Here is a 25296-nt window from a genome sequence, read left to right as displayed (position 1 = left end):
CATATGTACAAACTTCAAAAATGAGCCTATTATAATCTATAAAATCATGTTTGCTATAATTGGGCATTTTTAGGGTGTTCATAGGAATGGTGAGTATAAATGTAAGTAGATTTATAGAAAACAACATTTTATATCCTACCAATGACACACAGGAAATGATTGAACATGTTTTACTAACCTGGGTGACTTACTGGTTCAGTCACAGTAGTTCAGAGAAAAGGGTTTAGAGGTACAGTTAATTTTAGTGCAAGCAGTATGCTTTCAAAATTGGCTGTTTCAATGTAAGGGCTGCTTTTCAGAATGTGACAAAAGAGGTAAAAAAGATATTTCACTATGTATGAATTATCAAGCACTTAACCTGCCTCTGCCAGGGAGCTTCAATAATGCAGCTGAACAAAAATATGTATCCATGGCTCTTTAAAAGGACCATTTCAAAAGATGAAGATAATTATGAGCTCATAATTATGATGATTGGGAATTGTTTAAGAACACTTTATTAGATAACAAAAAAAGGCATAATTTGACAGTCATGAAAGAAAGTGACCACCATTAAAAACCATCCTGGTGAAGAGAGGAAAAGAAACCGGCATCAAAAATAGTTATAAACTTTTATTATAGACAGAGCTGTTAGTGTCACCTATAGTTAAGGTTTCCATAATAAGACGCTGTTTTCAGTTACTTAGAATTTTGTCTATCTTTAGCAGTTTGGGCTGGAATTTTTTATCCTGGGTGACTGTCAGGCTATATTTTTTGGGAAGTTTAAGATAAAATGGTTCTGCCATTTCTGAAAAAGGGATTTGGGAAAATTATGTGTTTAAAAAATTCTTAAAATTGTTTAACTGAAAGCTGTAGCACACCTTTGCTTTGGAGCAATGAATTGAAATTTGCCAGAGGGATCAGTCTGGTGTCAGGCATGTGCCTTTTGCTGTCACTGTGAAAATTCACTCACATTTGACCAAGTTATGAGCCATGAAAAATCAAATTGCTCATGCTCAGGTAAGATTTGTGGGTGGCTAAGTTCTCCAAAGCTTTCATCTGCACTGAGAATGCTCCAATCTGTGAAGCTCCTATGTGCCAACTGGACTAAGTTTTTGTCCTCTGCACAGTCATTGAATCTTCTCCATCCCAAGACTACAGGTGCTGAGCAGGATTTACCGTTATTGCTGTTCCAGATTGCTATGGGCCTGGGCACCAGAACTGAGAGCAGGAAGACTGTGTCTCCTATGCTCTCAATGTACCCCTCTGCTGGCACTGAGACAGCCTGGAGGAGGAATCCTCATGACTTGAATGCAGAGAGGGTGAGGAACTGGGGCAGGAGGAAGAGATTGCAGGGGGAAGAGGACAGCAGAGAGTGAGGGGTATAAGATTAGAGGGGTTTGAAAGCCACTAGGAAAATGTGGGTCTCATTCTTTTCTGATGTTTTGGTCTACATAGAGGATAACAGCCTACTACTGCTACCAATGACTGCATTACTTCAAGTGGCAGAGGTCATTGCTACTTTAGTGCTTAGGAGCCCTAGCCCTAATCTCCCCACCCCCACCCCCGCACTAGGCGCTGTACAAACACAGAACATATTCACTATTTCATCAACAAGTTATTGGACTCAATATTCATTTATATAGTAGAGAATAATAATTTTTTCCACTGTAGAAATGTCTAGTGAAACTATATGGCCTGTGTTATGCAGGAAATCAGATAAGATTATCATAATGGCCTTAAAATCTATGAATTTCCAATAGGTCACTGAATAACTTACTAGCCAGCAAAAAAAACGAGAAGTCCTTGTGGCACCTTAGAGACTAACAAATTTATTTGGGCATAAGCTTTCGTGGGCTAGAACCCACTTCATCAGATGTATGAGGTAAAAGATACAGGAGCAGGTATAAATACATGAAAGAGGATGTGGGTTGCTTTACCAAGTTTTAGGTCAGTCTAAAGAGATAAATCAGTTAACAGCAGGATACCGAGGGAGGATAAATAACTTTTGAAGTGGTAAGAGAGTGGCCTATTACAGACAGTTGACAAGAAGGTGTGAGTAACAGTAGGGAGAAATTACTATTGGGGAAATTAAGTTTAGGTTTTGTCATGACCCAACTACTCCCAGCCTTTATTCAGGCCTAATCTGATGGTATCTAGTTTGCACTTGGTAAAGCAACCCACATCCTTTCATGTATTTACACCTGCTCCTTTATCTTTTACTTCATACATCTGATGATTTGGGTTCTAGCCCACAAAAGCTTATGCCCAAATAAATGTGTTAGTGTCCAAGGTGCCACAAGGACTCCTCGTTTTTTCTGCTGATACAGACTAACATGGCTACCACTGAAACCTGTTACTAGCCAGCCTTAAAGAACAAAAGTTAGTTACAACTTTTGATTAAAAAACCTTGTCACAAATATTGCTTGCGAATGATAACTGTTGAACTCTGCTACAATATTGAATATGGGTGGATTTTATGCTTTTTTCAGAACCAAGGAAAAACAGCTTTGTTTTTCCTTTTGTGTGATTGTCTAGGAAGATGCAAAGACCATGATTACCTCAGCACCTACAAGTTGAATAACTTTGGCATGATAAATTTGAATTTATTCAATTTTTTGGTGTGCACAAAATGTTTAGTATTTAATAATTACAAAAGGATTGTTGAAAGGACCTTTGCCAGGTCCAAAATAAACTGACAGTAGTAAAAGCTGTTCTGAAATAATTCATGGCCTCCAGCAACCATTGATAATTAATTTGGGGGTTCTCAAACTGTGATGCGTAGAATACTTGGTGGTGGTGAGCTGCAGAGAATCATAGCTTTGTGGGGCTCACTTTTTTTCCTTATTTCCAGTTGCTAAATTGCATTAAGAGAGCCAAAAATGAATCAACCTCTTCCCATTTATCACGTTTTTTACATAGGCTATTGAAGTTGCATTGTATTAAAAACAACAGGAAAAATATTTAAGTGATTAAAAAAGTCCCTTTTTCAACATACATTTCATAAGCTAATTCTTCTTGTTAATTAAAGATTCTAAATAGGGCACATGGCAATGTAACTGAGAGGCTTTTCAGTTTCTTTCTATTGACAGTTACCTCCAGTCATGTATAATTATACACTCCCTCATGGAACACAATCAATAATGTTAATTATTTTCCAAAATAAGAAATTCACCTCATCTCACCTCAAACATTGCTCTAATTAAACCAATCAGAACATAAAAAACCATAAGACTGAACTTCAAGAACACAGTCTCTATCCAATGGGACACAATGCCCAGGTTTTCTTAGGTCACTGTTTACTTCCTTTCTGCATTGTATTATCTGCTGTATAGGGATAATAGATAAAGGACCTCTCTCTACATAGAAAATGAAAGCTAAAGTGAGAGAGATCAGAATGCCACAAATGTACAGTGTGTCTTATTCATGTTTTATTTTGGAGTATTTTAATTAGCCCATAAATTATGGACAGTGTTTTCATCCCTTCTCCCTGTCCTCTCCCCTCAAGTGAAAGCAGAGATCCCTTGTTCTCCTTTATTATGATGCAGTAGTATTGACAGGATTGATTATGACAAGCTGACTGTATGTTACAAAAAAAAGACTTTTATTGTTAAAAATTACACCATAGTTTTAAATTCAGGTCATTCTACGTCTCTATGCATCATTTGAAAGGACAGAGAGCAGCTTAATTCTCCATGAGGGAGCTGTGCAGCATTTAGGACAGATTGTGGCCCCTTACAGTGGTGTACAATGGAATAATCCCACTGACTTTATCTGGCCAAGGTGATTGCCATTAAGCTATCTTGAAAAAAATCAAACACAAAGGAGACTGCTTCAAAGACTAAGATGGCGTTCCTATAAGGATCTGCAGGAGAGGGGTAAATCCCGCTGAGGAATGACTGGACCAGTCACTGGCCTTTGTAGAGCTAAGGAATGAAAAATTGCTAAACACAAGACTGTGGACCATTGTCTCTGCTGTCAACAGGGCCATTAACAGCTGCAATGGCTGAAGTAGACACAGGGAGATCACTCAGACATTTCTTGAAAGCTGACATGAGAAAGTCCAAATACGCTGGTGCAAACAGGACAGGCAGTGACGTTCCTGGAGTCACACAAAGCTGATGAAATCCTCCAAATCCTACTGCAGTTTCCCGTACTTTTGAAAGCAGAGACTCGCTTTACCAATCCTACCATGTGTCTTTAAAGGTCTACACATCTTAGTTTATACAGAGTTTGTGCTATTTCCGCCCCCCAGTTAGTCCTTTACACACACTTATTTTGGGAAATGGTCGTGCAGAACTTCATAATACAATACTTTATCCCCTTCATGCTTTGATGAGTAGTAAACAATTTTGAAATTTAAAGTACTGTATCCTCATTCTCATTGGCATTTGAGTTAGCTCCTATTACCAGGAATGGGGCAATTCACAACTTAGAATTATTGTTTCAGACTCTCTGCAAACTCATTTTTAACTGGAACTAATAAAATATATTTGTTAACTTCCAGAAAATTTGTTCAGCATTCAGAGTAAAAGCAATAATTTTGGGGAGGATACACTGTATTCTTCATATGTTACAAAAAAGTTGAGTCCCTGCTTAAGTGCATAACTCAACACTACCTTAGCTGCAGAGTTGCAACTAGCAGCTCCATAACTGGGTATGTAGTGGCTTTCTATACAGAATACAAACATACATATGTAGAAATATGGTATAAGTCAACCGAACCTGGTTGGGTTTAGTGTGTGGATGCTGGGTGTTGTATGTGGCCTGTGACCTAGAGGAGCTCAAACTAGATGATGTGGTGTTCCCTTCCTGCCTTAAACTGCGTGACTTTATAACACTCTTCGAATGTTCAGAAATACAAAAAAAGTCCAAACTAAATATGAAAATTGTTTTACATCAAAAATATCTTCTTTTAAAGACTGAGACATACTGTATACAACAGTTACTAAAACATAGATAGAAAACATCAATTTCAAACAGTCCCACATTCTGTACCATTTCATAGGACAGCACAGTCCCGAAAAAGTACATTGTGAACACTACATTTTGTTTGTACAGGATTAATATGAATTTAGGTTGATATCCAACACTAAGAAACATTCCTTTATCATAAGAAGTGCCATCATTGCAGAGTGCTTTTTTTCCCAGTGTATTTTTATTAGGGATTCCTGCCATCATATCAACATACAAAACAATCAGGATATTGACAGAGAAATGTGAAATGCACTATACAAAGATAAGGCTTGAGTTACAGGTACATTTTTCCCCCCAGGTCTTTTGTATTTCAATGAAATAAACCCATTTTTAATTCTTCCCAGAGTAGCATTTATAAATATTAGACAAACCACAAAATAGATTTCAAGTACATAACATTTTACCATATATCCAAGCACAGACAAATACACAATACTGTACCTACAAATTCTTCATAATCCAACTCTGTCATAGTCAGCACTAAATACAAGCTTGTTTCTACGTGTGCGGATATGTATATGCCATACTGTGTGTTTGTGTATTACACACAGTGTGTGTATATTATACAAAGTTCCAGCCCTTTAAAGTCCCAAGTCTTATGTCGTAAAATGGTATGTTACAGGAACTCTATGTTTCTCAGTGGAATTCAGTTTATAGACCAGAAAAGCTCCTGCATGGTGGGAGGAACTTTAAAGGCCAGGGCTGTATACGCATACAGTAAAATATACACACACAGTCTCTCTCTTGCATTTAATCTACATATCTCCTTATTGCACTATCAGTTCTCTGAGGTAATCTTTTCCTCATGCAACTTAACCATTTTCTGATAGAATTAAATCAAACAAAACAACTGCTCCTGATTCTGGAGCTCTATGAATTTACATAGACAAAACTACACTTTAGAACACAGCGCCTAACTTTTTATAATAAAAGGACTTAATTAATAGTATCCAGCATGGAACCCTGCCCCTGTATTCTAGCAGACTGCCAGCTTTCATAACTATTACCACCTAGAATCCCTCAGCTGACATCTTTGTGTAGGAAATCATTTGTATGAATAATATCCTGTTAAGGGCAAATGTCTACTTTAGTTCACTCTCAAAAGTTCTATTAGGCTGGATAATTCTTGTTTAAGGGGAACAGATCGTTTAGCTGGATGTTACGCAAGATGAAATACACACAAGACGACTAATCAATAGTGATTGTCATTGGGACCAAGCTAGTGACGAAAGAGAGTTAGAAGAGAGGGGACTAAATGGTTCTATGTAGTCTTTGTTCGTAGGGAAATGGGGAAACAACCCAAATGGTCACAAAGGAGAAGAACAATTCCTAAGAGCTATGATTGTTTTATCCTTTTAGAGGTGTCAAAAAAGAAAAAGGAGGAAAAATTCCCCTGTTGGAAATTTCATACTGATCATTTGCAAAGCTTTAGAGGAAACAGAGTTGCAATTCCCATTGTCAAGCATAAATGATTCTGAAATATATGAATTACAGTTACAATATGTATGTACAATATGACAGAGACTCAAATATCTCTCTTATTGAAAAAAATCTCTTTATAAAGTACACAGACATTATGAGGTGAAGTTGCAGCCAGAACATAGGCAAAACTTTTACTGGCTTTAATGGGAGTGTTATGGCTGAAGGATCATGCCTAATGATTTTGATTTAAAAAACAATCCTCTAAGATGATGTTCCAGTGTACAAAATACAATTTCCTTTTTTCTGCAGCATTTGGATTGGGCTGGGGGTATCCTACTGATCTTTTTAAATGCTTATGAGGTTTTTTGTATATTCTCTACACAATATTGGGAGCAAATCCTTAGCACATTAAAGTAACAATGAACCTCATTGACTGGAGTCCTATCAATAGGGAAATAGTACGAGTACAATGCCACACATACATGGTAAAACAATCAGCATGCACAGGAAGTAAAAACACATTAAATGATGATTATCCGGGATGCGTTTCACAGAATAGTGACAAAAGGAATAAAGAACCAAGATATTTCTCTTAAAAATATTTTGACCTTTTATTGTGATTCAGTAGAATATCTGCATGTCAACTGTACAATCTAACACCTTGATTTTTAAAGTATTATATACTGTTTATTCTCTAGCCATTTAAAAAAGTAGGTTACTTATCTACCAATATAGCTAGACATTTCTGATACTTACTATCTCTTCATCTTTCCATGTTATGTACAATAATCTACATTTAGTCCAAAGATCCATCACCTTCTGGCAAAACTTACTTACACTGTCTTGTAAAAATTTACCACTGATTGAAGTGTAAGATGACAAGACACAGATGAAGGTGGATTATCATTGTCTCAATGATATTCACCACCTTTAGCTTTAGAACTGTGCCATTAAAAACTTGAGGATTTTGTGTCATTTCATCTCCCCTCACCAGTCCCCCCGCACTTGAATAAACTTTCTGTATGTTCTACAAACTGCAGGCCATCTTTTATAGAGTTATAATAAACGCATTGTCCATCCAAAATATTTTAAAAACAAACCATTGGTAAAACATTAAAAAATCCCCTACATGCCTTTGTGCATTAATTTTACCAATCTGTACACTTAAATAACTTCAGAAGTCATCTTTTGCTAAAAATTTACCAAAATATTTTAAACACATAAAAATATTTAAAAAAACAAAAACAAAAAACAAACCAAGAAACAAAAACCCAGAATAATAAACATTGCTTGTATAGGCATTGGTTAGAAAAGATTGTTACACCACTAAGGAGTATATTCAAAAACATTTCCCTCTCGATTTTACTATCATTGAGATTCAGAATGTCATGGCTTGTAATGTTACAGATAATGAACTCTAGTACTATCCAGTCTTGTCTGATACAACAGATGATCAGGAAGTCAACACTGAAATAAAAATAAGACCTCTTCTTGGTTATTTAAAGGCCACCAGATAAGCCTATAACTAAAGCAACTGTTTATGAAAAGCAAATGTTAGATCTTGAACAGTCTGTAATGGATTGAAAATGAAGATAGCTACCTGCTGATGGCCCCATGGGCATTATGAGAAGCTAATGCTAGCTAAAATTTTGAATATAGCCCTTAGTTGTATCATATTTCTTTAACATTTAAGAGTTTCCCAGCATGTCACGGATGAAGTTTATTTTACAAGCTATCCACTGCCTAAGAGGACAGTAATATTCAATGTGAAATTGCTGAAACTCTGGCGTCTGACGGATTTCATGAAGAAAGGAGATATCAAGGTCCGACTCCAAGAGGACAAGGAGGAGTGGAAACACAAACAACAACAGTCCAAGACCTACAAAAAGAAGCCTCGAGAAACTCTTCACGAAGGCATTTACCTGTATGTTGCCCATTACAAAGTCATAACTGCACCTAAGTGCTCTACGGGCTTCTTTCAGCTCCTCTTCCTCAGCAACCAGAAATGCATTTTCATCCGCTTCCAGTTCCTCAAATGAATCTGTATCTTCTTTCTCATTCTCTGCTCTTGATGGGGTGTCAAAGAGCATGTCAATCTCATCATCATCAACTGGGGTGGGCAGCAAGCTGGCACTTGGGTTGTACACCAGTTCTGAGATGGTTAGCGGTTCCTCTTTGATCTTCTCTTCCTCTTCAATGGTGAGATCTACACTCTCCCCAGCATCCTTAGCAGGGGAATTAGATACCACAGGTATGGAGATTTCATCTTCCTTAGGTAGCTGGATACCTAAAGAAGGGAGATAAAAAGGACTCAATTTCTGATGTCGGACAAATTCATCCTTTCAGTGGGATCTTGTATAAGAGATTGTACAAACGAAATGTTCTTTCAGAACACGGTGGCAGGAGGATTCCACAATCACTTGCTTATAACTTGATTACTGAAATCGGTAAAGTTTTAGTACTGTATAGTTGTGGCTGGCTTAGATTAAACATGACATTCCCTTTTTAAATTCCACCTATTCTGCAGAAGAGGAGGAGTGTCTTTTACAGGAACTCAATCCTCTGAAACTTGAGACCTGATTACCTTTTAATCTTAGCATACAATTAAGGCCATTAATATTTGTGGTTAACTGCAGCATATGACAAGCGAAAGAGATACTTTTCTACTAGAAGGCAGACTTCCAATCATCCAGCTCCTGTTTTTACTATACAAACAGGTGTTACTAGGATGCAGCTAGGAAAATGTAGCTTCACCCTTCATTTGAAATGAGAGAGACAGGAAAGTGATAGGATAACACCTAGAGGTTGGGAAATTTAATCCCTACCATTCAACCACAGGTATCATGACATCAAGACAGGTTATTATAAATTCTTGTCAAGAGGAGACCATGTGAAAGGAGAAGAGGGACTACACAGTAGGAGATATGGATAGAAGTGAATGGATACCCTGGGTCCTGATAGGAATCTCTCTCTCCCATGTCTGTCTCCTTCCTTTGTCGTCCCTCACTCGCCTACACTCCCTCCTTGTTATTGGTCTCATTTCCCTCTCCTTGATGCTTCTCTCTTTTCCAGCCCTCCTCCCTCACACTAAATCTTCCTTATTCTCACCACTCTGTGCCTTTTTCTTCCTTCCTTTTGTTCTCGAGTTTTCCATCTCCCCAATGCCCTGAAGTCTCTCCCTTCACTTTCTTCTCTGCTCCTAACCCACTAGGTTTCCTCCAGTATGATACTATATTCTCTTTAGTTGGCACTGACAAGGATTCCTGCTTCAGATGTACTTAAAACATTTTTTGCTGTTAGTTTTTGTGTCTTTTGCTAGTTGATATTCGTATTCTTTTTTGGCCTGCCTAATTATACTTTTACACTTGGCTTACCAGAGTTTATGCTCCTTTCTATTTTCCTTACGAGGATCAGACTTACAATTTTTAAAGGATGTCTTTTGGCCTCTGATTGCCCCTTTTACTCGGTTTAGCCATGGTGGCTTTTTTATTTTTGTGGTCCTCTATTTTTTTTTAAATTTTAATTTTGAGTACACATTTAGTTTGAGCCTGTATTATGGTCGTCTTAAATAGTTTCCAAACAGTTTGCAGGCACTTCACTCTTATGAGTGTTCCTTTTAATTTCTGTTTAACTAGCTTCCTAATTTTTGTGTAGTTCCTGTTTGAAGTTAAATGCTACTGTTTTGGGTTTGTTTGGTTCCCCCACACCCCAGTGATGTTAAATTTAACTACATTATGTTGCTAATACCGAGCAGTTCAGGTACATTCTCCTGTTGTACAATATCCTGTGGTCCACTTAGGACTAGATCAAGAATTACCTCTCCCTTTTTGGGTTCCAGGACTAGCTGCTCCAAGAAGCAGTCATTTATGGTGGCTATAAATTTTATTTCTGCATCCCATCCTGAAGTGTCATGTACCCAATCAATATGGGGGTACCTGAAATCCCCCCATTACTGGGTTTTCTGTTTCTGTAGTCTCTCTAACCTTCCTGAGCATTTCAAAATCACCATCTCCATCCTACTCATAAATACTTATATTGTCAATGGGTGAAAGAAACATTGATTCCCCCATGCAACTTAGACAGCTGAACGTCTATCTTTCCCTGGTTTGTGAATCGCTCTGAGGCTTAGGTGGGAAATACGTGTCCAGATGCCTAGAGTGAGGTGACAGTGCACATGCCCTGAGGCCAGAATTTAGGCACCTACAGGGTTCAGTGGGGGTTTTGTGCTTTGCAGTGGTCCTGAAACTGAAACAGGGACTTAGACACTTAACTCCTTTTGTGCATCCAGGCCTTAGAGCTTTACAAATGATTAATAAAGCCTTGCAACAACCCTGGAAGGTACACAGGTGCATCCATCTTCGGAGGACAAAACCAAACACAAAGAGATTAAGTGACTTGCCCAAAGTAACCCCAGAAGCTCATGTCAGAGCTGTAATTAGAATCCAGATCAGCTGACTCCCAGTACTTTGCTTAAAGCAAAAGCCTAGGTACCAATAGAAACAAAGGCCGTAAGCCACCATTACAGTTTTAATATAAAATGAGAGTAATGCCATGGAGGATCACAGCCAGATGCTACATGACAAAAGTGAGGTATAAAATAATAAGATGCATGGCCATTAATTACTGGATAATGAGAAATAAAATGAAAGCTGTTTCTCCAGTGCCACATGTACTAGACCTGCAAAGTCTTTCAGTGTTAACAAAAGTGGCGATCAAAGTAGAGCTCCGTCATAGGACAACAGATATAAAACCAAATGTAAAATGAATACACATGAGCCCTTGCTTAACCTTGTATAGGAAAGATGTGAAACTCTGGGTTCTGCCACAGAGACGTGTGACTGCTTTGTAACCATATAAAACAGGGCAGGGACTGAAAAACAATAATCTTAGTTAAAAAGACAGCCACAGTACAGCCAGTTGTGCAGATGAGATCATTCTGAATAGGTGTTCACTACTTCAGTTTTAAAATGTAGCTGCATTATTGCTCAAATGACCAATTATATTAAAAATGATTTGACTCAGAAATCAGGGGCCTTCTCACTTTTTTTGAGGAGGCGGGAGGTCAGTACACATTTTTCTTGTAGTTACACTGTAAAGCATTACTAAACCAGGTTATGGAGACTGCTGGTGTTTCCATATACATTATGTTTTCTCTAGTTGACTAGCTAGCTAAAGAAGACCACTATCATTCCATTTGTCTATGATCATTAAGACACCACCCAACATGCACAGTCTATCAAGGACTGTTGCACCAGCCAGAGTGGCCATGGCTGATGGCTTCACACCAGGCTTCGTGTAGTAAAGTTCCCAGATTCAGTCAATCCTAGGTCATGAGCCGTGTAATTGATTTTTGACCATCTCAGCACAGATGTCCTTACACTGGTATGATAACACTAATACCTTCTTAACATAATTCTTATAACACAGGGGACAACTGCAACTGCTCCAAAGCAAGGTCACCCTCATTTGTGCCTCTGAGCCATCTCCCCCTCCCCATGGTGAATTCCAGTGTGCATAATATGCATAGAGAACACATACAAGGAAGATCATATTAGTATGATTAACATTGTTCTCATCTCAGACATCTAGCAAACTTCATTTGGCTTGCTGGTAACATGCAGGAAGAAGGCAGCGGAGTAAATTCCTTCAGCTCATGATTTTCTGAGAGGTAGCGTGAAGCGTTAAGACATAAGAATGGAATGGCAGGTCCCAATTACACAGCGCTATTATTTAATTTGAGCTAATTATTTAGGAGACAGGCTATCAAGGGGACCACTCATGAAAAAGCCAAACCAATTAGGGCTATCAATTTACGTTATCCACAGTCATTCACTAATATGGTACTTAAGATATTATATATTATCCTCAACTTCAGCAAAAGAAAAATAGGGCATTCGCATGTTGGCAGTGGGCAGAAGATTTTTCTGAACGTCAAACAGGAATTCTGAATAAAACAGCTACAGCATAATCCAATGCTGCATGTCATGAGTAAATGTCCTATGTTGAGTTCTCACCATAAATATAAGCTTCAGCAGTTATCCCCTGTAAATGTGGGATTATGGCTAGAAAAGTGATCTTGTAAACATGTCAGTGTTCTACATTCATTCTCTGTATCAAGTGCCCTTAGTTTGCAAGTCAAAAGTGGGCTATTTTTTCCACTACCTTGCATATCATGGTGTCCTTTATAGTGGTGTAAAAGCCTATCATGCATTATGTCATTATGCAAGGTAGCCTGTCTCCCCTTGTTTTTTTTCCTGCAAACCCCCCCCCCCCCAAGACGCTCTGGTTAAACTTGGATTATTGCTGTGCACATTGTAAGATGAGCTGTTGCCAGCAGGAGAATGAGTTTGTGTGTGTGGTTTTTGGAAAAGGGGGGGGTGGGTGTGTGGGGGTGAGAAAACCTGGATTAGTGCTGGAGGTGACCCACCTTGATTATCATGCGCATTATAAAGAGGGGTTTCAAAGGGGGATGGGCTGTTGCCAGCAGGAGAGTGAATTTGTATGTGTGTGGGGGGGGGGGGGGAAAGGGTGAGAAAACCTGGATTTGTGCTGGAAATGGCTCTACTTGAGGATCACTTTAGATAAGCTGTTGCCAGCGGGGGAGTGAGGTGGGAGGAAGTTTTGTTTCATGGTCTCTGTGTGTATATAATGTCTTCTGCAGTTTCCACGATATGCTATGCATCCGATGAAGTGAGCTGTAGCTCACAAAAGCTCATGCTCAAATAAACAGAACAGTAGTGTTATACACCTGCTTGGGACAAGTGTAAATTACTGCAGGTGGTGTCTGGCAATGAAGAATACAGGCCAGTGTTTCTAACTGCCAGGTCGATCTGAAAAATAAAAAACTAAAACAATCTCTTCTCTTCTTTTCTTCACACTCAGCACTTACAAGAACATTTGTGGAATCAAGGATTCTGGAAACTTGCATTGTCCACTTATTTCAAGTTAAATTTCCAGTCCTAGTAAAGTAGAGTAGTATATATTTTGGGGTTCATTACAGTTTGATAGAGTCATGTCATGACATGGCATCATATCATAAGTGCCATGCCATTATGGCAGAACATGATTCAAAATGTTGAGATTTTATAAAATTATATGAGAACACGCTGTCAAGATACAGCAATGCAAACATTATGACATTATGCCACAACAAATTTTCCAGCAGAGTTTACATCATCTTAGAAGTTGGCCCCTTTGTTAGTGTTTGGATATATTTCAAGAGCATTTGATTGAAGGTTAACTAAAATGATGAGCCCATGTTAAAAGAAAATCCCTAAGACTTTGAGATCCTGGTGAAAGAGAGATGAAAAACCCGAAAATAATCTTGGAGACAATTTTATTTAATTTAGTCTGTCACACCTGGGATTTTTTGCACTTACTCGTGTCTGAACCCTATTTTCTGTTCAACCCTATTCAGTCAGGGAGGATACATTATTTAATAAAGTTTTCTGGGAGGTTTACAGTCTACTGTTTTTTCAATACTAGTTAAGGTGGGTTTTTTTTTTTTTTTTACTGTGAGTATTTGGACTAAAAAAAGAATCTCTGGGTTGAATATTAAATTACATTCTGAAAGCACTGCTTCTTTCATTCATGCTTTGTGTACTTTATAGGCACTTACAGTCCATAGATAAAGATCCTTTCATACATATTATTTGCATCAGATCACTTTAGAATGGCATCTCTTTTATCTTCTATATTGTATCTCTATACCAAAGATTTGCAACAGTTTGGGGCAATTGTACCAGTTTCACAGAATAAAATCTTACTGAACCAGTCAGGACCCAGTTCCTCCCTTCAGCTATGTACTCTATACTCCAAAACAAGTTGGGATGGCTCTAAACCTCATTTCCACAACTGCAGATTAAAACATGAACAGTTGCATAAGAGGCAAGCAAACACTACAGCAGGAGTACACTGTGCACCAGGACCAAGCTGGTCCCCTGGCATAACTTTCACCAGCTATTATTAATGGCCCAAGACCATCAGCTGAAGATTAAGTAGGGTCTAGAGGAGCCCCAGCTCCATTATATTTCCAGCTAATATAGATTCTTTATAGTGACCTAGAAAAATGTAGTGCATCTTAGTGAAACTTCTGCTTTAGGTGACTGGATATATTGTACAGCTTTACATACCAACTGGGGGGGAAAAATTGGTGGGTGGGTGGGTGGTTTTTGTCTGTAGTAAAAAAAATTACATGAAGGCTGTTAGTTCTGACAATACGCTCAAAAGTAAAACTAAATCACGCAGAAATTTCAAAATGACACAAAGTAAAACAATTAAACCTGAGATAAGGCAGGTTCTTCTCCCCATCTCCTTTCTTCATCCTTCAAGTTTTTAGATAGGAAGGGAGATACTTCCTTGTGCATACATTATTAGTGCAGAGGAGTTATCAGCTACAAGTAATAATATCCACTCAAATATTGACTAACATAGAAATACAGGGCATTTGCATGTTGTTTTCAGTAAGAATGAAATTCACCTATGCAAGCCCACCATAGCACTTAAGCCTCAGAGCAATACTGTGTTGAGATAGTGAATACAATTATCATGGTGTGGGGGCCTTCACAATCCTGTGTGGCGGAGGAGTTGTCTGGCTTGCTTAGACCATAGTGAAGCATGGCAGTATGGGTGAGTTGGGCCATTACTGGGATCCCTTATCTCAAACTTCCTTTACAATTGGTTGGAGTAGCATAGCAGCCGCATGGGAACTCCACCACTGCCCCTGTGTTGTGGTCTCAGGGTTGAAAGTGAGTGGACTTCATCTCAAGCCTGCATTAATTTTGTACTTGAGGTTTATGTGCACTCTGGCTTTATGCAAGTGAAATGAATTTCACTCTGAAGAAGAGCTCAAGCTTTCATATCTACCTTGCATAATTAGCCAGCTGCCTGCTTTCCTGCTGGTAATTCCAATTTGTTTTAGTTGTACTGTAAAGCTAACTAAAATACCATTGCAGTTGCCAACTTTCACAGCAATAATAAAACTAGCCTCTGACCAGAAGTGCAGGCAGGCAGGGATTTCTGCCTGACTATAACTGATGCTGCAGTTCTCACTGCAGCCACCGGAGGTTGCTGCAGGCTTTGGACAGAGGCCCAGGGCTCTGCTTTCTGTGTCCTGCAGAGACACCCTTTTGCTCCACTGAGGGTGCTGCTGCCTGTGCCCAGGAGGGAACCAAAGAAGCAGGAGTTGTGTTTGGGTCAGCAGAGGCCGTTCTCACTCATCCTTCCCGTCTGTCCAGCATTAAGTGGGGTGAGGGAAGCAAAGCAGAGCAAGCCATAGAAAAGGGATCCCAGGAGTATGTTTCTCCCCTCCCTCCAGCCTCTAGGAATTCAGCTCCTGCCTAGCTGCCGTGTCCCAGAATTGGGCATAGGCCGGGGAGAGGGGAAGAAAGAGCTGTTCAGGAAAGCCAGGGGCAGTGTCCTGGGAGGAGGTACATAGCATAGGATAGAGTGTGCACTTGGCAGGGCCAGCATCCAGGGCATTGGGATGACTGGAGCAGCGGGCTGTCTCCAGCATTAAAAGCTGGACAGGAGCTGTGCCCTGCAGAAGTAGAAAGAGCAAGACAGGAGGCTGCAAAGAGCAGGGCACAGAGGTGGCAGCAAAGATCAGTGCCTGGGGAAGGGACATGTGGGACACCATCTATCAGAAGTAAAAGGGAGGAAGGTCCCCAATTTCTGTGTGGCTTTTTTGAACATTTTAGGATGAAATTCCTGAAACACACTCACTCAAAACAAGACACTTTCCTCCAAAGTGTTCAAAAACCAGAACACACACCCAAAAGCATCAAGTTTGTCTTTTTTAAACATGATTTTTAAGTCAATCCAAGTATTTTGGGAGATTTCTCTCAAGATGTTTGTGAGGTTGCAATGCTGTAGCCTGAATATGAATAGGTTCCCTATCCAAGGCCATTTTCACATGGGTTCACTTGCATCCACAGAAATCTTGACAGCAAGGGTGCAAAACCAGGCAAACATACATTTCTCCTGGCCTTGTGTGGAGTGGAGGTCCCACAGCAGCAGCTCCTGCCCTGCAGGGCTGGGCCCAGCTCGTCACTCCGGATGTTGCAACCTGGTACACGGGGTCACAGCACCACTCAGTTTTGGCCCAGCCAGTCCAAACCTGAGTGGTGTTGTGACCCCATGCATTAGGCTGCAACACCACCCATTTATATTTGGCCCAGCTGCCTCCTGTCATGACAGAAAGGCAGCCCGGCCAAACATGAGTTATGCTGTGATCCTGTGCACTAGGTTGCAATGCCCAAGTGAAGAACTAGGCACAGGGCTGCAGGACCGGAGCCACTGTGCAGGGCTGGCTCATTCGCTAGCCCCCCCCCCCGAACCTCCACTCTGCACCAGGCCAAGATTAGGTTTGCAGTGCTGGGGCACAGGGTGCTGCTGCAGGTGGTCAGTGCCCCCTTGGCAGTTTAATATAATGCAGCCATTGCATCAGGAGGCCACATCCACCCCTGTTCCCACTTTTCTATTTTAATTGGTATAGGGATTTTGTATAAGTTTACCAATAAGGATGAAAGCCATACAAGTAGCATTGTTTTCAATCCACATTATCAGAAACTAATTTATGTCCCAACGTCCAGATTAATCACTGCACTGGCTGTAGGTCCAGCAGGAGAGGTGATTTGCATGTACTCAGAGACTGCGTTTGGGCCACTGCAGGGATGCTGAATTTCTGGAGTGTACCACCCCCCAGGCCATTCTCTCCCCCTGCCATCCGCCCTGGAATGCCCCCAATGCTGGGGCATCCTGTTGGGAAAGGTGGAGGTGGGGGCACACCCCAAAAGCCCTGCTGCACTGGGGGAGTCTTACGATACCTTTGTAACCCTTTTGTACCCACTACAGCAGCACCAAGGCATGGGGTGATGCAGTGAATTCTCTTGGAAATTTAGGTTTTGGTCAAAGAGAGAAGGGGTTTAAAATCTTAATATTAATAGGGATGTAGTTTAAAAGAAAATTAGACAAAAAACACATTGTTCTAAGTGCATGGAAACCAAAAAATTAAACTGACTGAAAAGAAAGTTAAACTGACCAGTCAATGTACATAGCTCTGGCTGACTGAAGTGCAATAAGTAAACAATCAGTATCACAAAAAGAGATATTATATAAAACTGGACTTGAGTCTGACTACATCTATTTTACGGTTAAAATTTTTTGCTTCCATGGAATTAGTCCTGATGTACATCAATATCAAGCCCATTATTTTTCAACTGCACCCCATTAATTAATACATTGAATAAACCTTCAATTATTGCAAAATAAAGAAATCCAAAAAAACACTGGGGTTCAATTACATGAAAAAAATGGCATGGATTGGCAGTTCAACGTGGTCAGTTGTAATTAGTGAAATATCAGAGATAAGCTAAGAATAGTCATTATTGTATTTCAGATATCATTCAAAAGGTCCCTAACTACTCTTTCTAGGGCTGTTTTGTTGTTTCTAAACTTACCATAGGTTTATATCTTTTTTTCTTTCCTGAAAGGCTGCAGGAGTAAAATTCCACTTGCTAGCAAAAATGAATAATTCACACTTAAATATACAGCATGTTAAATAATTTATCCAGTGGATCTCATTCATCTTTTGATCTTATCCTTTTTCCAGCTCTCAGTAGTTCCTCCTTCTCTCTACCCCATTAAAGTAGTATTCTGTTAACAACAATATATTTTGCTTCCCTCAAAATGATCTATTTTTAGTATGACAAACTACAAAGAAAATCTGGACACCAGACTTCTCTGAAAAGAGTCCAACAAGCAGCTGAGTATATTAGAATGAAACTTACCAGCACTTCTAGCTATGATCCTTGACCCATGCCTCAGCAAGCGAATACACACATCTTTGCTACAGTGGTTAACCATATGCAAATGAATACTTTTCCTGGTTTGGATTTTTACCAGACATTTCACCATACTGACTATTATATTTTCTATCACAGCCTTGTTAAACTACCACCCATACCGGCTCTGACCTTTCACTAAGTTTCCACTGTGTTTAAAGGACTAAAGCCAGTTGCTCAGAACGAATCAAATGACAGGCTTCTAACATGGCCAATAAAAATATCCCACTAGGGAACAGAAGAGGAGGTTATTTTTAAATATTTCCAACTGTCTCATAATGTATAATGCAATATCTTCAATACCATCTTTCTCACTTAGCAGTTGCTAATAAAACAGCTGAATTACACACAAATATAAAAATATGTAAAACATTACAACATAGCAAGGTGAAACAACAGGCCATAACAAAGACACACAAAGTATCTGGACAAAATGACACTATGATCCTTATTTTAAAAAAAATTAAATTCAGCCGTCAGAGTTGCACAACCAATGTTATCTGTGGGTGCATTTGTAATTATCTAGGGCTAGATCCCTAGCCGATGCATGGGACTTAAAGCTGCTCTCACCAGGAAGCTGAGTATTCCTCTTGCATGGGGAGGAAGGTTATAAAGGTATTCTACATTTCAAGGTTTGGGACTTAGATTCCTCAGCTAAGGTCAAAGTCTGACTTGTCCTGTGCCCTGGAATAGGTGGGAGAAGAACAGAAAAGTGCAACTGGGAAAGTGCATCTCCCTTTAGAGATGTGCTCCAGTTCTCGATGGTGGACAAAACCAGAGGATGTTCACATCCATCAGAAAGGTGTTGCTCTAGAAAGCACATTGCATTCACCGGTTAGCAAAAGATATGCTGGGTCACTGAACAGACTTAACCCATATGTGCTTATAGTTCATAACTAGTTCCAACTGGAAAATGGAATAAAACAGCATACATAGTGCCATCCTGACAGTTGTACTGGCAGTCCTTGCTGGTGCCAATGAAGCCACATGTCTCTTTCCACTCTAAATACACCAGAGCAAACCTTTTGTCTTTATTCATAAACAGGACAGCATCCCAAACTGACAGCATGCTTATCTCATGAAAGGAGAGTCCCAGGCCAGCCTGGCTGTAAAGTGCTTCAAGGATGTTGGGTGAGCAATACACTACAAGACATGAGAGTATCCTGTTAATTAAGTCTAGGCTCTAGAATGCATGTCATGATTTTATTTTATATGTATACATTTGTTTCCAGTACTTCTACTTGCTATTACTTGAATTCTGTGCTTTGTTAAATAAATTTATACTGGATTTCACTGTAAACATATGTAAGTGCTGTGTGTTAAGCGGAACAGTGATCTGAGGTGAAACTGGTAAGCTGAGATGTACTGTTTCTTTAGAAGCAGAGGATCTGTGAATACTGCTATTGTTCAGTGGACCAGGGCCTGGACACTCCAGGAGATGCTCAGAAGGTTCACGGGTTGGCATGTGCCAATTGCTACCTGTAGAGTGGCAGCAGGGCCTGCGAGGCTAGAGGGGAGCGCTTGTGTTGCCCGTGACCAGTGCAGCTGGGGAGCTGACCCAAAGCAGGCACAAAGTTTCCTCACACGAAGGGCAGGTGGTAGCAAGGTGCCTCACAACCCTGGGTATCCCGGGAAACATAACAATATGATGTTCAAACAAATGCAGAGAATATCTTAAAGGTCAGAATTCACAATTGTGTTCTGAGGGAATCCTGGCACAGCTGCTAATTGCCTCTAAAGGACATTAAATCAGTATATTTTTGTAGGTTTTTCAGAGGGAATGTGGGGGAACATTTGTTATTTTTGCATTGACAGAACAATTTATGCTTGCAGAACTGGATGTTTCTGTCATGGGTGATTAAACCTCCAGTTTTGTTTGATTTGAAGTTAGAGGACTGTAAATTTGAAAAGCTCATGAAAAACAAATTATGCATTCTATTACATGTAGATCCACTAGGGGACTTCAGAAAGAAATGTTTAAGATTCAGTACCAAGATAAGTAAAGGCAGACACTTCAAGTCACACACTATGGACTTGGCTCCACAAATGAGAGAAATATCTCAACATTCAAAAATAACTGAGCAATTAGCAAGAAATTAAATTACAGGTAAATTGAGTAAAAGATGCCTATTATGTTTACAGGAATTTGCAAGAAAACTAGAAAACCTGCCTCCAATCTGTAGCAATCTCAAAATGGAATTATTTAATTTTAAAAAGCCACGGAGCCTTGATGCCCTGCTGCCTCCTCGACCCTGTTTTGTACAGCAGGTATAATCAGCACTCAGAAGTACTATTCTGCTAATTTTAAGATCAAAGGCAGTTTGTTTCTACGATGCAAGATATTTAACATTTTTCTCACCATCTGATATACAGAAATCTGTGTTGTATTTTATATTCAACTGGAATGATTTTAAGAATGCAAATGCATAATTGTACATATGTTTAATAGGTGATGTGCAATTCTAACCTGAAGTAATGATTTAGCAATAAAAATATTTTTTAAAAATAAAATTGTGTGATATAACTCTGTTCCATGCACAGAAAAAAGAAAAGTGGACTAGGTTAGAAGTAGTACAGAATCCTTACTGCACAAAGGATCTTTCTGAACTTTAAAGATTGCATTAAACCCCCATACTAAAGGCCACGGACTGTTATTTTGTGTTTTTATTAACCTGTTTTAAAACATCAAAATTGTTATGCAAAAGTGGCCAAATATTTAAAGTTGTGTGCCTAAGATATATGCATAAGATTTCCACGTGTACCTGCTGCATGCATGAAGTTCATATTTTGACATACAAACTTGGATTGGCAAATGTAAAATGGGTAACAACTGTAAGCACCTGAGTGTGTGTATAGTTACATATATGGGTGTGCAAGTGCAGGTTTCAAGTGAAATATCAACAAAGAATTACAGGTAAAGCATACTATCTGTACAGGTTTCTCACTCAAAGACTGGGCTGCTTGAGGGATTTGTCAAAATAAAGTAAAGCAATAACACACAAATCTAGGCCAATGCCCAACATTACTAAGCATTACTAAGAGAGGTAGCCGTGTTAGTCTGCATCCACAAAAATAATGAGGAGTCTGGTGACACCTTAAAGACTAAAAAAAATGTATTTGGGCATAAGCTTTCTAAGCTATTGTTAAGTAAAAATGTATATCCAATTGTATACTCACTATATATCTATCTTTTAATTAGATAGGTAAAGGTACATACAGAGAGCAGGATAAGATATCTCCAAACACAAAAAGAGGCACATACACAGACCCTGTCAGTCCCAGAGGATATATTCTCAGAAAAAATATGTCCCAAATGTGGCCAACTCAAATAGAACAAAGGTAAAAAAGTACAGAACTCTCTGTGGAGGAAGAGCTTGGGAAGCTGACTTTGGGAATTAGTTCTGCAGTGCCAAGAATCAGAAGGGCTCTTTCCTGGAGCCAACTCTCAATACTAAGACATAGTAAAAGTGTGCAGAGATTCATGCATAAATCTTCAATTGAAAAGGACTTGAAGCTAACAATTAAAGCTACTCTGCTTCAGACTGTTTGACATATGATCTGCAGCCCTCCATAGGTCAGAGCAGTAATTAATACAATGTCTTAAAATAGTCCCTCAGTCATTTAGACCTGGATTTTAAAACAGTGCCGACTGAATTAGTGTCAATTAAAACAAAAAGTTGGGTGGACTTCCTAAAGTCTTAGTCTACTCCAAATAAAGTATGACAGACCTTTGGCTGTCGAGCTGGTGGAAAAGGACCTCAAGGGGATGGGCATGAGAGCAAGAAAATGTTCAGAAGTGGCAGATCCATCACCAACTTTAGAAGGAATTCCGGGTGAGACTAGAGCACCATCCTTTTTCGTTGTAAAACTTGGCATAAGGTAGAAAGTCACTAAAAAGACTCAAGGTTGCTCACTCAATTGGCGAACTAAAGTCACTGCTACCAGCAGAATAACCTTCCATGTAAGAAACTTGAGCTTACATGTATCAAGTGGCTTAAATGGCACTTTCATCAGTTTGTCAGAACCACATTCATATCCCATGACTCAGGGGGCTTTCAAATGCGTCAAGCCCTGCTTAACCGGGTGACTAAGGGATCCAGAGACACTGGTCTACTTTTGCTAGTTCCTGACAGGCAAAATAACAGCTGAATAAACACAAAGAGAATTAGGCTTTATTACAGACACAGAAAAAGAGAGCAACCTAGCAGGTTTTGTGGGGGTACTGTGCTGATGTTCACTTGGGTCCAGCAGGCCGAGAGAGCAGGACATGGCTTAACAGTCTCATAACATTAGGATGGCCCTGCCAGGCAATCTGAGGGGCTGGCGGCTGAGTTAGTGTCCACCGTCCCCTGGTATTTCCTGGGATCCTCCAGTGTCTGGGGGCATAGAGACGAGTGGGGGAACTGGGCCCTCCCTTTCCACCAGTCCCAACCCAGGGCCAAATGGGGAACAGGTTAAGAAAGTCTCAGTCCCCGCTTGCTGGTACAAAAGACCAGCCTCCGCGGGGCCACTGCCTAACTCCCCTGTTCTCTCTTCATGTTTGTGGCATGTCCCAGCACTCATTTTCCCTCCCAGTTTCAGTAATTCAGACAGTCAGTTGTCCAGCTCAGTGCCCAGTTTCTACCCCTGTTCTTCCTGATGAGAGAGCAAGAGGACCCAGGCCCTTGGCGTCCCAGCTGGGTCTTACCCACAGTCCAGATCCTTCCCAGGTAGATCCCTCTGTTCCAGAAGCTAAAGCCTGGCTGCCTTCCTGCAGACAGTCTCAGAGTCCCCTTTTAAGCAGGTCCTCCATTTGGAGCGTGCTCTGCTGCTGCTGAGGGGAAAGGCCTTCTTGGCCTAATAGTGCTCCACAATTCCCTTAGCCTCAGTGTCGGTCTGTAAACCCCATCACAGGCACCTAAAGAGATCCACATGGGCCCATTTGCCCCACACTGAAAATCTTTTTCATGGTCCATAATACAGGGACTCAACTTAGGCTTCTGCTTCAAGGATCAATTGTTTGAAGTACTCCAAATCAGCTTATTGTATGGACAGGTGTTTCTGAGGAGTGCCTCTAGAAATGTCCTTGAGCACTCCTCTCAGAGTTTCATGGCTCTGGATGACATCTCCAAGCATATCTGACGCTCACGCCTGTAATGCTCATCTCCACAGAGAGGTCACGCTCACCTACGCGGGACATCTTGTACTTATAGTCACACTTTTTGAAATTACTGTGCTCCCTTCCTCCTTCTGCCTCATAGCCAGGAAGAACAACATTGCTGTATGTTTCTTTTCTAGAAAGCAAGACTCTGGATCCACGTTGAGAACCGTACAAATCTAAGAGCGCTTTAGGCAGAGTCAATATGGATCGGGGGATTAATCGATCTGGAAAGCCTGGAACATGACAAGTACTAATTATTTTTCTTCAGAAAAATACTCCAAAGCTGGCACTGAATTTTTTTTTCCAGAGTTCCTAACACACTGGAGTCTTGAGAACGCTGATCGCTAAGGCTTTGTCTACACTACCACTTTTGTTGGTAAAACTTCTGTCGGCCAGAGGTGTGGGGGAAAAAAAACACCACTCCTGAGGACACAAGTTTCATTGGCAAAAGCACCGGTGTGGACAGTGCTATGTTGGCAGGAGAGGCTCTCGTGCCAACATAGCTAATGCCGCTTGTTGGGGGTGGTTTCATTATTCCGGCAAGAGAGCTTTCTCCTGCCGGCAAAGAGCGGCTACACAGGACACGTTAGTGCAGCACAGCCGTAGCGCTACAGCTGTGCGGTTCGTAGGGTAGCCATAGCCTAAGAAATGCACCAAAGTGCCACATAACTTGTGACAGACTCCAAGTGTTAAGGCTACGATGCTAAAGCATTAAAAAAGGTGCTCTGAGGATACCAGTGAAGCATACCAGATCAGCCCAGAGGCAGTAGGAGGTCATGGATTCTGAAAAGGATTCTACTTCTGTGATCACCAAGCCAATAGTGCAGAAGAACAGACAGGCCAGTAAAAACTGAACATTTATTCAAGCAAAGATACCTGAGATGCTGTCATTGGACGAGCCGGACACCTGCAGAGAGCTCCTTCCCTGACCAGGGTTGAGAAAGAACCTGCTAGGAGGTTCCAGGAACTAAGACGGCGGAAGCTGGAGTGTGACTGGGAGGGTGTGAAAGGTTTAATTGTCTCACGTTTAACTCCCATGGCCTCAGAGAATAAAAACTGTGAGTTAGGGGAGTTCTGCCCTATCATGCACTGGGAGTTGGAGACTCAACATTGAGACTCCTGAGAGGACAGTATCTTTAAAGAAAAATATTTTCCATTAACTGTAAATAGAAAGACATTGACCTTCATTTCTATCATATCACCAGGGAAACTGTCCTGATAATTAGTGCCATCTCCCAGCACATTTCTTAAACAAATCTACTCGTTTCTCTAGGGGTTTGCATTCCTCTCTCTCATCTTGTCAGACTTTTCAAAGTTTCAGGTTGCTCAGCAATATAAACAGGCACCTGTTACTAGTCTGAAAAATGCAGGAGTACTGTCATTTTAAAAACTTTCAGGGGTGGGGGTGGGGGGGGAGGGACATAATTAAGGTATAATGTTAAAATGAGAGTGTGGCCTGCCCAGGACACATTGGGACAGGCTGGGTGGGAGAGGTGCTGACAACGTGCCTCTCAAGGCAGTGCTCCTGTGAAGGCTAGGCCAGATTTTAAAGCTGTCCTCCCTAAACTGTGAATGTGACCTAGTAGTTTTGTTAAAATGTTTTAATGGTATGAAGACAAAGATGTAGAGCTTCAGAAAAGGGTGTTTCCCACTCTCCCTCTTAGCAGAACCATTGCTTTTAATTATAGCTGTTGACCACTTAGCCTGTGTCTGTATGAATCAGCACTCTGTCCAGTGGTTCTCACGCACTTGTTGTTACAATGCATTGATTGAGAATGATCTTTTGAATGCTCAAGACACATGGGAGTGCAAAATCTGACACCTGGCACAGGAAGGGGCAAGGAGGTCCTTGCCAACATATAAAATAATTAAACAAAGTATTAGATACACATTTCCATCTCAGTTCTGTTACTCATAGGCAGAGTTTTATCATTTTCC

General features: G+C 40.3%; 1 protein-coding gene and 1 long non-coding RNA gene across 10 annotated transcripts in view; one reads left to right on the top strand and one right to left on the bottom strand.

Moving 5' to 3' along the window:
- Positions 1–20719, top strand: part of LOC114020785 — a 30035-nt gene extending 9316 nt beyond the window's left edge. The window contains exons 5-6 of one of the 3 annotated variants that reach the window (XR_005225739.2): positions 19264–19349; positions 20361–20696. This is a non-coding gene — a long non-coding RNA (uncharacterized LOC114020785). Of the gene's footprint in view, positions 1–19263 lie in introns of all 3 variants that reach the window. The other 2 variants (XR_005225738.2, XR_006290851.1) reach the window with 2 other exon arrangements.
- FRMD3 (FERM domain containing 3) overlaps positions 6962–25296 on the bottom strand; it is a 228458-nt gene continuing 210123 nt past the window's right edge. For all 7 annotated transcript variants that reach the window (XM_027827911.3, XM_043546493.1, XM_007065535.4 and 4 more), the window contains one exon: positions 6962–8662. In XM_027827911.3, coding sequence (XP_027683712.1) covers positions 8064–8662 — 599 coding nt within the window. In that variant the 3' untranslated portion in view covers positions 6962–8063. The remainder of the gene's footprint in view (positions 8663–25296) is intronic.

The sequence above is a fragment of the Chelonia mydas genome, chromosome 5, assembly GCF_015237465.2.
Source record: "Chelonia mydas isolate rCheMyd1 chromosome 5, rCheMyd1.pri.v2, whole genome shotgun sequence".
Lineage (NCBI taxonomy): Eukaryota > Metazoa > Chordata > Testudines > Cheloniidae > Chelonia > Chelonia mydas.
Note: the sequence above shows the minus strand (reverse complement) of the source record. Positions and strands in the feature narration are given on the sequence as shown.